We start from the raw sequence: 15,275 nt of genomic DNA on the forward strand, positions 1-15,275 counted from the left end.
ACCAAAAAATGAAAATTCTGACATTATTTACTCACCCTTGTGTCGTAAATATTTATTCTTCAACGCGTGTTCACGAGAGCACCATGATGCATGCATTTTGTGTTCACGTGAGAGCTGACGTTGTTGCGTGAACATGCTTTGGATAATATTATTTTGTAAATAAAGTGGTAAATGTTCTTTTTTAAGCCACTGGACTCACATGGAGTACTTTAATGATTTCTTTCCTATCTTTCTGGACCTTGAAAGTGGTAGTTGCGTTGGATCTTTGGAAGGACAGAAAGATCTCAGATTTCATTAAAAGAAGTATCGTGTGCACTCCCTTCTGGATTGGAGTGTGGATCACCTGTGACTGACTGTATTCGTCATGCACTAAACCGTGACGTCCATACCGTGACGGTTCGGGATGAATACATGTACCATTACACCCCTAATATACACACATATATATATATATATATATATATATATATAGTGCAGAGTGGCTCTGAAAAACACCTCCAATCTTGGCTCATTGCTTAACGTTAGTTGTATCCTGACTCTAATTAGCTTTTAACAAGACAAGTCATTAGCCTATAGAATGACATACTTTTTCCTGTTTTAACTGTGCATCTCTTGAAAGTCTTCACACTGCATTTTCATGAAGAAAGTGTTGCCAATGATTACTCCTCCAAAACAGAAAACTCCCTTGGATGGAGAGGACAGCTCAGCATAGCAACCCCCCCCCCCAAAAAAAATAGTTTGCCAGGATACCCGGTAAACATGGCAATTTGGAAGCATTAGTTTGAAATCTCATCCCAAGGGTCGTTGCTACGGGACTGAGTAAAGTATCATACCGCATGACAGATTAATTAAACACAATCTCCAGTAACAAGTAATTCTGAGTTAATGCCGTATGAATAACATTTCTCTCTTCAGTGCTTCTGTTCTCCCCAGAGGATTATGGCTTCTCATTTTACTCTCTTGAAACTAAAACAAAACAAATCTAAGGAAAGAAAGCCCAGTCTGTCATCTTTTCTTGTGCAGCATATGATATGATGAATAATTGCTGTTCACCTCATATTGTCTGCCACATCAGTTATTTATAATTATTGCAATTTGAAATACTGAAGTGCTTTTATCTAGCTTGAATTAGAAAGCAACAAACCTTTAAAGGCTGAGAAATACATACTATTATTGCCCAGTGTGTGTATATATAGATATCCTGGAACAGTAGGTTAAATGAAGGCATATATTGAACCTAAAACAAGTCCCAGTGTCACAGTCAGCATATTTGCAAAGGTACTCTACATAATAATTTCTTCAGAGGTGAATTTGTGGCCTACATGCTTTGACTATTATCAAAATCCAGAATAATTATGGGCGAGACTATCAGTATGCAGAAATAATTTCAAAATGTTGTTCTTAAAGACAAATACCAAAAATAAGCTCAGACTATTGCTAAACATTTTGTTGTCATATACACCAATGAGGCATAACATTGTGACCACTGACAGGTGAATAACACTGATTATCTCTTCATCACGACACCTGTTAGTGGGTGGATATATTAGGCAGCAAGTGAAAATTTTGTCCTCAAAGTTGATGTGTTAGAAGCAGGAAAAATTGGCAAGTGTAAGGATTTGAGAGAGTTTGACAAGGGCCAAATTGTGATGGCTAGACGACTGGGTCAGAGCATCTCCAAAACTGCAGCTCTTGTGGGGTGTTCCCGGTCTGCAGTGGTCAGTATCTATCAGAAGTGGTCCAAGAAGGAACAGTGGTGAACCGGCGACAGGGTCATGGGCGGCCAAGACTCATTGATGTGCGTGGGGAGCGAAGGCTGGCCCGTGTGGTCCGATCCAACAGATGAGCTACTGTAGCTCAAATTGCTCAAGAAGTTAATGCTGGTTCTGATAGAAAGGTGTCAGAATACACAGTGCATCACAGTTTGTTGCATATGGGGCTGCATAGCCGCTGACCAGTCAGGGTGCCCATGCCACCGAAAGAGCCAACAGTGGACATGTGAGCATCAGAACTGGACCACGGAGCAATGGAAGAAGGTGGCCTGGTCTGATGAATCACGTTTTCTTTTACATCACGTGGATGGCTGGGTGCGTGTGCATCACTTACCTGGGGAACACATGGCACCAGGATGCACTATGGGAAGAAGGCAAGCCGGCGGAGGCAGTGTGATGCTTTGGGCAACCTTGGGTCCTGCCATCCATGTGGATGTTACTTTGACACGTACCACCTACCTAAGCATTGTTGCAGACCATGTACACCCTTTCATGGAAACGGTATTCCCAGGTGGCTGTGGCCTCTTTCAGCAGGATAATGTGCCCTGCCACAAAGCAAAAATGGTTCAGGAATGGTTTGAGGAGCACAACAATGAGTTTGAGGTGTTGATTTGGCCTCCAAATTCCCCAGATCTCAAACCAATCGAGCATCTGTGGGATGTGCTGGACAAACAAGTCCGATCCATGGAGGCTCCACCTCACAACTTACAGGACTTAAAGGATCTGCTGCTAACATCTTGGTCCAGATACCACAGCACACCTTCAGGGGTCTAGTGGAGTCCATGCCTCGACGGTTCAGGGCTGTTTTGGCAGCAAAAGGGTTGACCAACACAATATTAGGAAGGTGGTCATAATGTTCTGCCTGATCGGTGTATGTTTTATTTTTGTCTGAATTAAGGGCATTTCACACAGGATGCTCTCTTGAATTTCGCCTGCAGAACCAAAACCAATTTCCAGATTACAGTGTTATGTGAAAGTTTGGGAACCCCTTGCAGAATCTGTGAAAATGTGAAAAATTTTAACAAAATAAGAGAGATTGTACAAAATGCATGATATTTTTTATTTAGTACTGTCCTGAGTAAGATATTTTACATAAAAGATATTTACATATAGTCCACAAGACAAAAAAAATAGCTCAATTTATTAAAATATCCCCATTCATAAGTATGTGAACCACTGATTCTTAATACTGTGTGTGGTTACCTGGATGATCTACGGCTGTTTGTTTGTTTTGTGATGGTTGTTCATGAGTCTCTTGTTTGTTCTGAGCAGTTAAACTGAGCTCTGTTCTTCAGAAACATCCTCCAGGTCCTGCAGATTCTTCAGTTTTCAAGTATTTTTTGCATATTTGAACCCTTTCCAGCAGTGACTGAATGATTTTGAGATCCATCTTTTCACACTGAGGACAACTGAGGGACTCAAACACAACTTTTAAAAAAGGTTCAAACATTCACTGATGCTTCAGAAGGAAACATGATGCATTAAGAGCTGGGGGGTGAAAACTTTTTGAATTTGAAGTTCAAGGTATATTGTACTCAATTTGTCTTCAGGGAAACATGTAAGTATCTTCTGTTGCTTCCGAAGGGCAGTACTCAATGAAAAAAATGATATTTCAACAAAAAAAGAAAAATTTGGACATCTGCATCCTGTTCAAAAGTTTTCACCCCCCGTCTATTAATGTATCGTGTTTCCTTCTGGAGCATCAGTGAATGTTTGAATCTTTTTTAATAGTTGTGTTTGAGTCCCTCAGTTGTCCTCAGTGTGAAAAGACGGATCTCAAAATCATTCAGTCACTGCTGTAAAGGGTTCAAATATGCAAAAAATCCTTGAAAACTGAAGAATCTGCAGGACCTGGAGGATTTTTCTGAAGAACAGAGCTCAGTTTAACTGCTCAGAACAAACAAGAGACTCATGAACAACCATCACAAAACAAACAAACAGTCGTGGATCATCCTGGTAACCACACACAGAATTAAGAATCAAGGGTTCCCAAACTTTTGAACGGGGCCATTTTAATAAATTCAGCTAGTCTTGTGGACTATATGTAAATATCTTTTATGTAAAATATCTTACTCAGGACAGTACTAAATAAAAAATATCATGCATTTTGTACAATCTCTCTTATTTTGTTAAAATTTTTCACATATTCACAGATTCTGCAAGGGGTTCCCAAACGTTTGCATAACACTGTAAATAAAGTGAATAACTGAGCAAACAAAGACACAACATATTTGTATGTTTTATCTGTTCTCTTGTTTGTTGTTATAATTTAGAGTGAGTCTAAAACATGATGTTCTGTGGATAACGGTTTGAATATTTCACATGTACATTTCTGCATTCAGCAGATGCTTTTATCCAAAGCAACTTGCATTGCATTCAAGGTATACATTTGATCAGTTTATGCATTCCCTGTGAAAATCCACCTTATTTTTCAGCTTTCATTGTGAGACTTCTAATTTATTAGCCACTATATGTATATAAATATAAAAATAAAGTGTAGCTAACTGTTTGCTACAAACCAGTGTGTTTATGATTATGATCACATATTAAAAGAATATGATAACAAAAATCAGATTGCAATATCAAGCAGCATAATGGTCTGTTTTTGTACAGATACTTAAAATACTGTAACTGGAAGTGGCTGACACCGAAAGCCAAGTTAAAAATGTCAGCGCCCACTCTTGTGTTAAAAATGAGGTGAATAAGGCTTGGATACTTTACCTTCACTGTTGGTTGTTCCTCTGTGACGATCATTGAAACCCACTCGACCATCCTAAACCACTCACTGAACACTTTATGTTGAAATGTATACGGCAGCTTTCCTAAAATCTGGCTCTGGAGGACCACTGCCCTGCAGCGTTAGCTCATACCCTGATTAAACTCACCTGCATGTAATTTTATAGTAAAGCTTTATAGTAAAACTGAAGGCAGTGATTAGCTTTCTCCGTGCCAGATTTGAGGAATCCCGGTGTACGGTCTCATCCTCTCTGCCTTTTGTTTAGGTTCACAGAGTTCCTGGAGCCTTTTGAGAGAGTTATCCAACCTGAAGAACTATGGCTCTACAAGAACCCTCTGGTGGAATCTGACCACATCCCAAAGAGAGTCATGTTTGTAAGTGCACATCATTCAGCACTTTTAAGGACAGTTGTGTATATCTGAGGAATCCACACCTTCAGAACTTCAGCATCCATCATTCACACACCCTTAACTCCTTGCATGTTTTATTAAATATTATGGCTAATTTGATCATTATTTCCAACACCAATAAGCCTGGATTGCTTTAACTCGGCTGAACACATTTAACATTGAAATCCATCCTGGGAATGCTTCACTCACTGAGCGCACTCACTGAATTCGGAACACGGAAATGTTGTATTCTCTTAAGGAAATTTTAGATGCATTTTGCATGATTGTTCATTAAGTTTCCAGACGCTTTCATTTTACTGCTGACGAGGAGCTTCAGAGACACACTAGGCACATTTCCATTATTTCACACTGATTTCATAATAGTTTAATGGGTTCAATATGAACACTGGTGAGGGTGTGCATGGCTTTAATTCCTTTTTCTAACAGTGTTTAGTGGCCTGAACTCACATATTTTTTTACAAAAAGCAATAACCATATTTGTAAAAACAACCAATGTAGGCGTCCCTCTACAGCCATTACACAATTCTTGCTATTATTTCCAGGAGTGAACTCTCCAAGTGTATTTGCTTACTGGTCTTATTCACTAACCACTTGTGTTGGTGTATTTTAATGGTGTGCTGGAAGTAATTATCATATTCCACAACAACAAATAATACAAAAGGAACCATTTATATGATGCCACACCAACAGATATTTCCACCACACATTTAGAGACGAGTCATCTGCAACTATCATATACACATAGATGCATACAGGAGAACTAAAATACATAATTATCTTTATTTATTCAAATAAAATAAATAAAACAATCAACATTTTTCCAAACTGTTTAACTAAATATTTTAACTAAATATTTTCTTGGTTTAGATAAGGGCATTTTGGAGAAAAGTAGTGCCTTTAGTTAAACTATATTGTAAGATACAGGTATATCAATATCTGTAATCTCAGACACTGGCTCAATACTGTAGATCACTTCCAGTAAAGGATATATTAGAAGCCCATAAACAAACAAACAAACAGAAGTGACAAATACAGGTTTTTTTCAATTTGTCTAAAATTTAAGAAAAAAGGATTTTGCTAAAAAGATACGGAGACATAAAAAAATTGGTAACACTACAATGAGGTCTCATTTATTAACATTAATTAATGCATTAGCTAACATGAACTAACAATGAGTAATACATTTGTTACAGTATGTATTAATCTTTGTTAATGTTAGTTAATAAAAATCCAGCTGTTCATTGTTTGTTCATGTTAGTTCACAGTTCATTAACTAATGTTAACAAATACAACTCTTGATTTAAATGTATTAGTAAATGTTGAAATTAACATAACTAAGTTTAATAAACCTGAATAAGTTGGGCTAACTCAAAAAATCAGAGGTAATCAGTTACATCAAATTTGAGTTATGATGTTCCCAATTTTAAGTAAGCAGAACTATCAAGTTTTGAGTTTGTAGTACTCATGCATGTTAATTGCTCCTAACTTGAAGTACTGAGTTAACTAACTTATACATTTTGATAGCAATTACCATAAAAGTTAATTAACATTTTTATTTTGAATTCTTGCAAATCAAATGAGTTATTTACTTCAATGTAAACCATAATAAGTTATCAGAACTCAAAAATGTTGAATGATAATTTTTTAAGTTTAGAAACTCAAAGTTTAAGTAAGATTTTTATTTTGTACTTATACATTTTTATTGTTCTTAACTTGAGATATTTGAATACACTAATTTATACATTTAACTTAATTATCTCAATGTAAATATATTGCTAGCTATAACAAACTAATTCAGAAAATGCCAACTTGCTAATTTGCTAACATGTTAACAATAGCATGGTATAGCACTACTGAATGAGTACAGCAACTTCAAACATGTAACTTACCTGCTCTCAAACCAAGCCACATGTGCCACTTGTCACCATGATGGTAACTCTCCAAAACCCACATTAACAGAAACTCTTCTAAATTAGCTTAACACAACGTTAATCACTACTAAATCTCCCTTACCATTAATCTCGCACAAAAAAAAAAGCATTATATAACACTTAATTTTAGCATTTACTCTCCCTTTCGAGTGCCATGGGCAAAGCATGCTGGGAAATAGAAATCCCAGCCCAGTTTCAGTTAAACGTAAGTTAGTCTAAATAACAAGAAGTGAGTTCATACAACTCAAAACAATGAAACAGTTCAGTTTACTTGAAATATGTCAGTGCTGTGAACTCAAAAGAAAAAGAAAGTTCTAAATACTCATAACAGTTCATTTAACTGAACTAATTTGTTTAATTTAAGTTTGTCCTACTCAAACCAATTAAGTATTTTGAGCGTTAGGGTTTACAGTGCTGTAGAAGCATTGTTAATTCTTAGTTCATGTAACTAATGTTAACTAATAAAATCTTATAGTAAAGTGTTACCAAAAAAGAAAAAAGAAAAATCATCATTTGAATAAATGCTCCAAAAATTCTGTTGAAAAGTGGGGAAAAATTGTCAGACTAAAGATTTTTAAACTTATATGACCCATATTCACAGATGTTCAAGTACTTATTGTAAAGGGCCATGATTGAGATGTAAAATTTACAGGCACAATTTCACCCTTCTGTAGATTTAATTAAAATCCAGAAACTTTAACAAAAACATCTAACAGTTTGAGCAGTTATGTGTGGGAGGCTAATTGGAGGATGTACACTGTATGAGCATTTAGTGATGACAAAAAGATGTCTCTGCTCAAAGCCTCACCTATATAAAGAAAAGCTCTTGACATTTGGCCTCAATCATAATGCAATTGCTAATGGTTTGTTTTTAGTAAATAAAAATGACAACCTTACTATCACGTTCCAGGTACAATTTGCTACCATGTTCCAGAAATCATCTTGACCTTAATCTGGTATCACCCAACTGGCCAGAAGTCAGTTACATAAAAATGTAGATTGGTCTAATTTGACATCAAAAAGTAGGATGGATTACCCCTTGACTAACTGCTAGTTGGTCATACTAGTACTTGGACACAGTCTTAACATAGTGGCTGTTTATGCAACTGGCCCCTGCTCGTTGTAGGATAGTATAACATGGTCCCGTCAATGAAACAGCATCTTTTGGAATTTACATATTATGTCTCTCAAAGGCTAAAAAAAACTACATGGCAACTTTTGTTCAAACCCCAGAATTCAGAGGACTGAAAGGGAAAATTAAAACACTTTTTGAGGAGTTGTTTTAATTTTATTGTTGAGAAAGCAGTATCTGGTGTCCTCAGAGAGTGTGGAGGTAGAGAGCCTTTGTGTAGGAGCCTTAACATGCTTTACACAAGGTAAAAAGAACCTCAAGATATGAAGACGTTCACATAATGAAGTGGCAGAAAAAACCTTTGATTTCGTCAGGCCCATCACATGCTTTTTGATAGAAAAACTGCTTTTTCCCCCCCCCCATCATGCCAGCTTTGTGAAATAGGATGCAGCAAAGGGATATTGTGTTCTTTTTTTTTCTTGACAGGCAATTTCATTCCTGACCCCGTTAGCTGTGATATTCGTGGTGAAGATTATACAGAGGACAGACAAGACAGAAATTAAAGAGGCTTGTTTAGGTGAGTACCACAACCAAGCCAAAAGATACTGTCAACAAAGTCAATGATTACAATGATACATCATTAAAATCTGTACAAAATGAATGTTTCTACTATTATTACTGAGGTAAACATGGTATAAGATAAGAATAATTGACTGAATTATTGAAAATTATTACATAGCACTCTGGAATACTTGATTCTTATTGGTCAATTACGGCATCCAACAGACAACCACTCATCCAGGTAACTAAAACCGTCTCCCATGTCACACTGCAGACTTGCTTTCTCTTGTGTTGTACAAATGTAACTGGTGCCATCTTGCAACTCAGTTATCGATTGTTTTGAAAATGAATTTGGACTTCATCATTATTATTACTGTAAAAAAGTTGTAGTGTTTGTCTTTTGTACATTTGTAATGGATTTTTTTTTTTTTCTTAGTGGAATGCTTTAAAGTCAGCATGAAACAGTCTTTTTTTCCCTATTGTGACTTATATCAGTGAAACCTCTCCTGGAACAAGAAAAAATTATAGGGCGGGGCTTGATTTTGTCCACAAGGAATTGATTGGATGTTTGTGGTTTACTATTGGTGGATCTCACATGAGTGACACGTTGCTCCGCCCTCACACCAGTAAACACGTCATCAGAGAAGAGAAAAGATGTCGCTACAAGAGGGAGGGGAAGTTATTTTGATTAAACATTTCAAGGGCACATGAATTAAAAAAAGAAAAATAATGATGTGCATGGATAAATCTATCTGTCAATTAATAATAATAACTGCAATATTCCATAAAAAAAAAAAATTGTCAATTTTGATTTCATGGTGACTTTAAGACAAAATGCAGGTAAAATTATAATCAATTTTAGCTAAATCAATATTTCATGTACACATAATTATTTATTTGGTGATTTGCCGTCACCCTATAATACGTTAATTATATTTACTCAGGTGGCAAGTAGCCTCTGCTTTGCGTCTTCGTCCTGATCACTTGGGGTTACTGTTGTGGCAAAAGACTGGTTGTACATTGATTATTCCTTACTTAATGTATACCCATAGTGTACCAACTCTGCTTTACCGGCCTGTCATCAATAATTCCTTATTTTTTTGACAGTGTAGGGTTGGGCGATGTCCCCTAAATTGGCAGTTGACGATGTTTACAGTAAAACATTTCGATGGACGATGATATCGTAGGGCGGGGGTGGGGGAGGGGCTGGGGCTTTGTTATTATACAATTATTATTCGTTATTTTACTTTATTACTTTATTTATTTTACTAACCCAACTAATGACTCATCCGCGCTTTCCAATAGGTTGCACGTAAGGGGGGAAAAAGTAGCTTCCTTCCACTTAAGAAGAGTTGTGCACTTTTTATTTTAATATATTTCTTTACATAAATACTATTTTCTACTTAAAAGCTATAATTTCGTTATTTTATTTCCCAACTAATGACTCATCCGGGCTTTCCAATAGGTTGCACGTAAGGGGAAAAAGTAGCTTTCTTCCACTTAAGAAGAGTTGTGCACTTTTAAGCACTTTTTATTTTAATATATCTCTTTACATAAATATTTGTTTTTTATTTAAAAGCTATAATTCCATCATCCGGGCTTTCCAATAGGTTGCACGTGAGGAGAAAAAAAAGTAGGCCTAGCGTCCTTCCACTTAAAGAGTTGATACAATGGCGTTCTTGTTCTTTGTTGTTCTTCTGTGTTTTAATAAATTTGTGTTATCGGGATTACCTTCATTCTTTCATTTGATTTGACATTATGGCCAAGGAAAATTGTTTTTAAAGGTATTTATTAACCAGACAAAAGTTAATTGACGTTCGCTGAATTCTGGGTTTATATCTTAAACCTCCGCTTCAGTGCAGTATAGCCACAGAGCTATGATCTCCCGAGACACTACAATAGGCTACTAATAATTCATTAACAAGGGCTGTTTTCTTGTACAAAATTAAATATTTTAAGTTAAATGTACAGTGTTAGACATGTAAAAAAGACAAGATTCTAACAATGTCAAGATCAAATGCCTGACACGGTATTTTCACAGACTAACACACGTCACGTCTCTGACATAGACTACAGTATTTAAAATAGCATATTTGCATTAGTTATATTCTCAATTTAATTTTCAGAGCAATTCCTGCAAAGATTTTAGGTTAACTATAGTCTCTAGAAGAGACTAGGATTAGTGTGTGTATTTTTTTACAGTCTATAATGTCGACTCGCAAGACTCGCAGCGGAGCGGGGCGGGCATCACGATGGTGTCTCTCTATGATATCGTCCATCGGCACAACCCTATGACAGTGAATATTACATTAAATTGCTCCTTTTAAAACAAGGGACAGGTCTTTCATGGAAGGCATTTCCAAGCATTGTACAATAATAACAATACTGACATAATGCATGTTCCACTTGTAATTACTGTGTTTTGTTGTAAAGACCTATTTGATTTGATTTCATACACTCTACCCAGTAATTCAGGAAACACACCATTCCTATTTTTGACGCCGCAAATTCCCAAAGAATCTCAAATGCTGCATGGTTACACGTGCTCTCCCTTGTTGCCTTATTTGCTTGTTCAAGTTGTTCCTCAAAACCATGTTTCCGTATTTCTTTGTTTAATCAACCATTTGTCTCCATGGTAATCACACATTCTGCAGAGAGTACACAAAAACCAACACTATGGGATCTGTACACATTTAACATTTCAAACTATTTGCTTTAAGCCTCAACGAGCAGCCTGGGAATGCGATGGGTTTTTTATTTGTTTTGTGTAGGGCCAACACGCTCACATAAGGGACTGTTGAATTAATGTTTCTACTCTACAGGATTATATCTGTGCGGTCCAAAAAAATTCACTCTGTTACCATTACCTACTTGAAAAAGAGGATTCTGTTAAAGGGTTTATTCCCACTAATGTGAAAAGAAACTTCAACCCAAATGAATTCTCAGAACTACTCTTTTCCATACAATGAAAATAAACATCTTTACTGTCAGACACAAACTATTACGAAAAATACCAAAAGAGTACCATTAAAGCATACAATAAAAGCCTCTTCCTCGCTGTAGCTCTTAAATTTCATTCACTCTTATTGAAATATCAGCTTCAACACACTTCACACCTGATTTGATGTCAGTGATGCCAAATGCCACTCACTACACTTGTGACTGATTGTGGCATAATGAGTTTGAAATAACTTTTTGAATGAGATTTGAGAGCTCCAGCAGGTGGCAAGATTTTTAATGAATAATGCCTTAAATCTATGTCTGCTTCTCACACAAAGCTATTGTATGACTTCAGAAGATTTAAGTCATGTGGATTACTTTTCTATGATAATGTTGTGGCGTTTTTGTCGCATATTTTTCTTTTCTCCACATATTTCAGTTGAAGCAACTAACATCATTAAGACATATTATATTAATCCCTGTGGCCTTCAGACACGTGATTATGAATATTACATAGACTTGATGGAAAATTCCAAACTGAATTGAGAATGTCACTGGAGCGAAAGAGTGAAAGAAGTCAAAGCCATTAAAAGAAAGTTTTACAAATCCAATTAAATAACCTTCAAAAGAAGAAAAAATGAAACTTCCATGTGATTTTCTACTAAGATGGTTGTTTTAAATTGCGCAATTACAAAAAAGCTAGGAGGACATGTAAAATCTGATTTCATTACGGAAAGACAAACAGGACCACAATGTGATCTTTCAGATGTGAAGTGTTCAGAAAAGACGCCATTACCCAGTATAGGTGAAAGAAATGATGACTATGAGCAGAACATTTAGTCTCAGTTTGTAAAGTACATGTGTGGAGGGTCATGCATCACGGCAAGTTACTTCTTCCCTTCAATTAAAAAATGTCAGAGATTTCAATGAAGCATCTTAGATGGTGTATTGTGAGAAGACTGTTTAAACAGGTGACAGAGACTCAGAATAGAAGCTCTTACTGCTAATGATGTTTCATTCGTAGAGGAGCTTTCACAGCTTTCTAATCCTGACGCCATTCCCCTCAAACTTAATTTCTGTGAAGAATTGAGAAAAAAGCTCCAGCACAGTCCAACTAACTAACTGTTAACTAAAAGTAACAAATCAGTGACAATGAAAGTAACATTCTGGGTCAGTCAGTTCACTGAAGAACTGCAGTGTGAATACAGTAATTATAGGCATATTTTCTGTTTGTTCATACATTAGAGTGTTGACAGCTATTCAGCTCACACACACTGGTTGAACCAATTAAGTAAATTCCTAAAAGAAACCTAATGTTATTTTGAGGAAAAACAGGAGCTGTCTCCTGCACCTCAGAAAGGCACTGTGGTTGTCAAATAGTTGTTTATGCAGGTGTTACAATAAACTTGTCAAGCAGTTAGGGATTACTTGGATGGAAAAATCCAATATTCTGCCCTAATAGTTCAAAAAAAAGTCATAATTGGAGTTTTGTGGATGCAGTCCATGTCTGTTAGCTTTCAGGATAACATCTATATGCTAATATTCTCCTACAAAAGTGACAATACACTTTTACCAAACTTGCATTAGTACCATTTCATAGCCTACAAGTTAATAAATAATAACACCTATTATAATAACAGTTTTTAACATTTTTTTTCCAGTTTGGCTTTTAATGCTTCTAAGGTTTTGGAAAAAAATAATCAAGTCAGCATTAAGAATCGTAAAAATATCAATGTCATCATTGGTCCAGGTTATGTCAGTGAATGTATAAAATGTAATATAATATGCATTTTATGCTTTGATTCGAGTCGGAGCTGAACAGTTCTTTAACATAACCTTCATCCCTTCAACATTTTTTGCTTCAAGCAGATGGACAGACATTTTTAATGGGTAGAGAGACAGACAGCAGAAGTAAAATGAGATGTTAAAGTATAACACAGGGGGCTTATCAGGAAAAACCTACCCACAGTTCATTTTCAATGGAGTGTGTGGCTGTGTGTGTAGATACCACACCACCACAGGAAGTGCTGGTTATATCACTTATGCCAGGTAAAAGATTATTATCCTTTAGGCCTAAAATAATTTAATATTGCTTATATTAATTGAGGCTTGTCTATTCATGACTCTGAGACATTTCCTTTTGAGGGAACTCAATGCTGCGTCATGGTTTGACGCTATGGGAATGCATCCAGAAGTGACTGGTGTCTGAAGCATGTGTAAAAGACGGCAATCTTGATTGCTCAACGGCAATACTATGATGTCACAGTGAGCGCCTGTGCGTATAAAAGGGTGCCTGTGTTAGACGTCATCAGCTTTATTGTCTGACGATGACAAGCAGGCGTGCCTGAGGCATGGCAATCCAACGTAGCGTCTCTTAACTTTCTCAGGGAACTCGGGGTTACATATGTAACCCTAAGAGGGAACTCGATGCTGCGTCATGTTGTTGACGCTATTGGAAAGTTAATACCAACTACGCCATGCTGAGGAAATGTCTGCTGCATCTGAGCTGTGAACTGTGCATAATCATTAACATCACTGGCCGCTTCCTATGCCACATCCTTATACAATGGCCTCATTCCCTAGAAGCCAGTGACAACAGGCCCCAGAGCTCTATGCTCCAATACTTACCTTATCCCCAGTTAGCAGGGAAACTCCAATACAGGTAGCCCAAGTCCCAAAATCGGGACAGGCACCTGTCTGGAGCGCAAGAGCAGAGTTGTCAGGGGAGTTCCACTAAAACAGTCACACATATCCCGGTAATATACATAGTCATAGAATAAGATACAGAGGAATCCGGAGTCAAACTCTACAGAACTCACTCTCTTACCACTAGCACCCATGCCACATACTACAGAAAGCAAACCTTACACAGGGGGGTGCTTATCCTTACTTAATACCCTAATAAATAATTGGGTTGTGGGACGAAATGATAGAATGGGAACTGGTGTGCCTGCCCAGATAACTCTCATTCGTTCAACCCTAACCTTTCACTTTCACTTAGGCAGCGGCTTCACAGAAGGGGGCTTAAACTGCTATACAGAGCATCATACAAGAGGATGGTTCATAATGCACCATGACCCATCCATAGCTCTCCCAACCCCATACCAACCTTCCGTTTGCCTAAGAAAGAGGTCATTAAAGAAACTCATTCACATGGGAGCATAACACCATACTTAAAACCCCAACAAACAATTGGTAAAGGAATGAGAAATTGGTATTGTATGTGACCTGCCCAAAACAATTCTCATTCATCAGATCTATACACTAGGAAAAGAATAAAGATACTTCCAGAGAATCCGTAATGAATAGTATTCTTCCTATTCACTGAATTGGGTGAAAGACTGAAGTGAGGGATACTTCCTGAAATGATCTACCTCTACTGTCAGCCCTCCACGGACCATTAGGGGAGACACTGAAATTTGTATTATTTATATATTCTATATATATCTGTCCATCCCCAAACTGAAAGTATCTTTATAACCGGGTATATAAGTGTGCCAGCATGCCTCCTACTCCAATACTGGGGGAAATAATACATTGCTATACAGGCTATAGAGAGAGACGCCACCTGATCTTAGCGATAGCCCTGCTCACATCTCCATCATAGCCATCCCAGGAATGGTTGCTATGGTTACTGCAAGGCCATTTGCTTAATGCCTCCAACTGGAGGGAGGGCAACTGAAGAATGAAGGGGTCGCATCATTTCACTTTGACCACTCCTTCAGTAAGTTACTGCCTCAGCAGTTTATTGCTGACACATCTAGATATATAGAGGGAGAGCAGCCGAAAAGTGAGGAAGGTCACATCATCTCACCATGACCAACTCCTCTAAGAAACAATTGTCTCTAGAAT

General features: G+C 37.1%; 1 protein-coding gene across 1 annotated transcript in view; it reads left to right on the forward strand.

Annotated features, from left to right (window-relative positions):
* plpp4 (phospholipid phosphatase 4) overlaps positions 1-15,275 on the forward strand; it is a 131,323-nt gene that overhangs the window by 73,705 nt on the left and 42,343 nt on the right. Inside the window, exons 2-3 of the mRNA XM_051916212.1 lie at positions 4,775-4,883; positions 8,409-8,499. Of these exons, the coding sequence (XP_051772172.1) occupies positions 4,775-4,883; positions 8,409-8,499 (200 nt within the window). The remainder of the gene's footprint in view (positions 1-4,774; positions 4,884-8,408; positions 8,500-15,275) is intronic.

This window comes from Ctenopharyngodon idella, chromosome 13 (genome assembly GCF_019924925.1).
Source record: "Ctenopharyngodon idella isolate HZGC_01 chromosome 13, HZGC01, whole genome shotgun sequence".
NCBI classification, from domain to species: domain Eukaryota; kingdom Metazoa; phylum Chordata; class Actinopteri; order Cypriniformes; family Xenocyprididae; genus Ctenopharyngodon; species Ctenopharyngodon idella.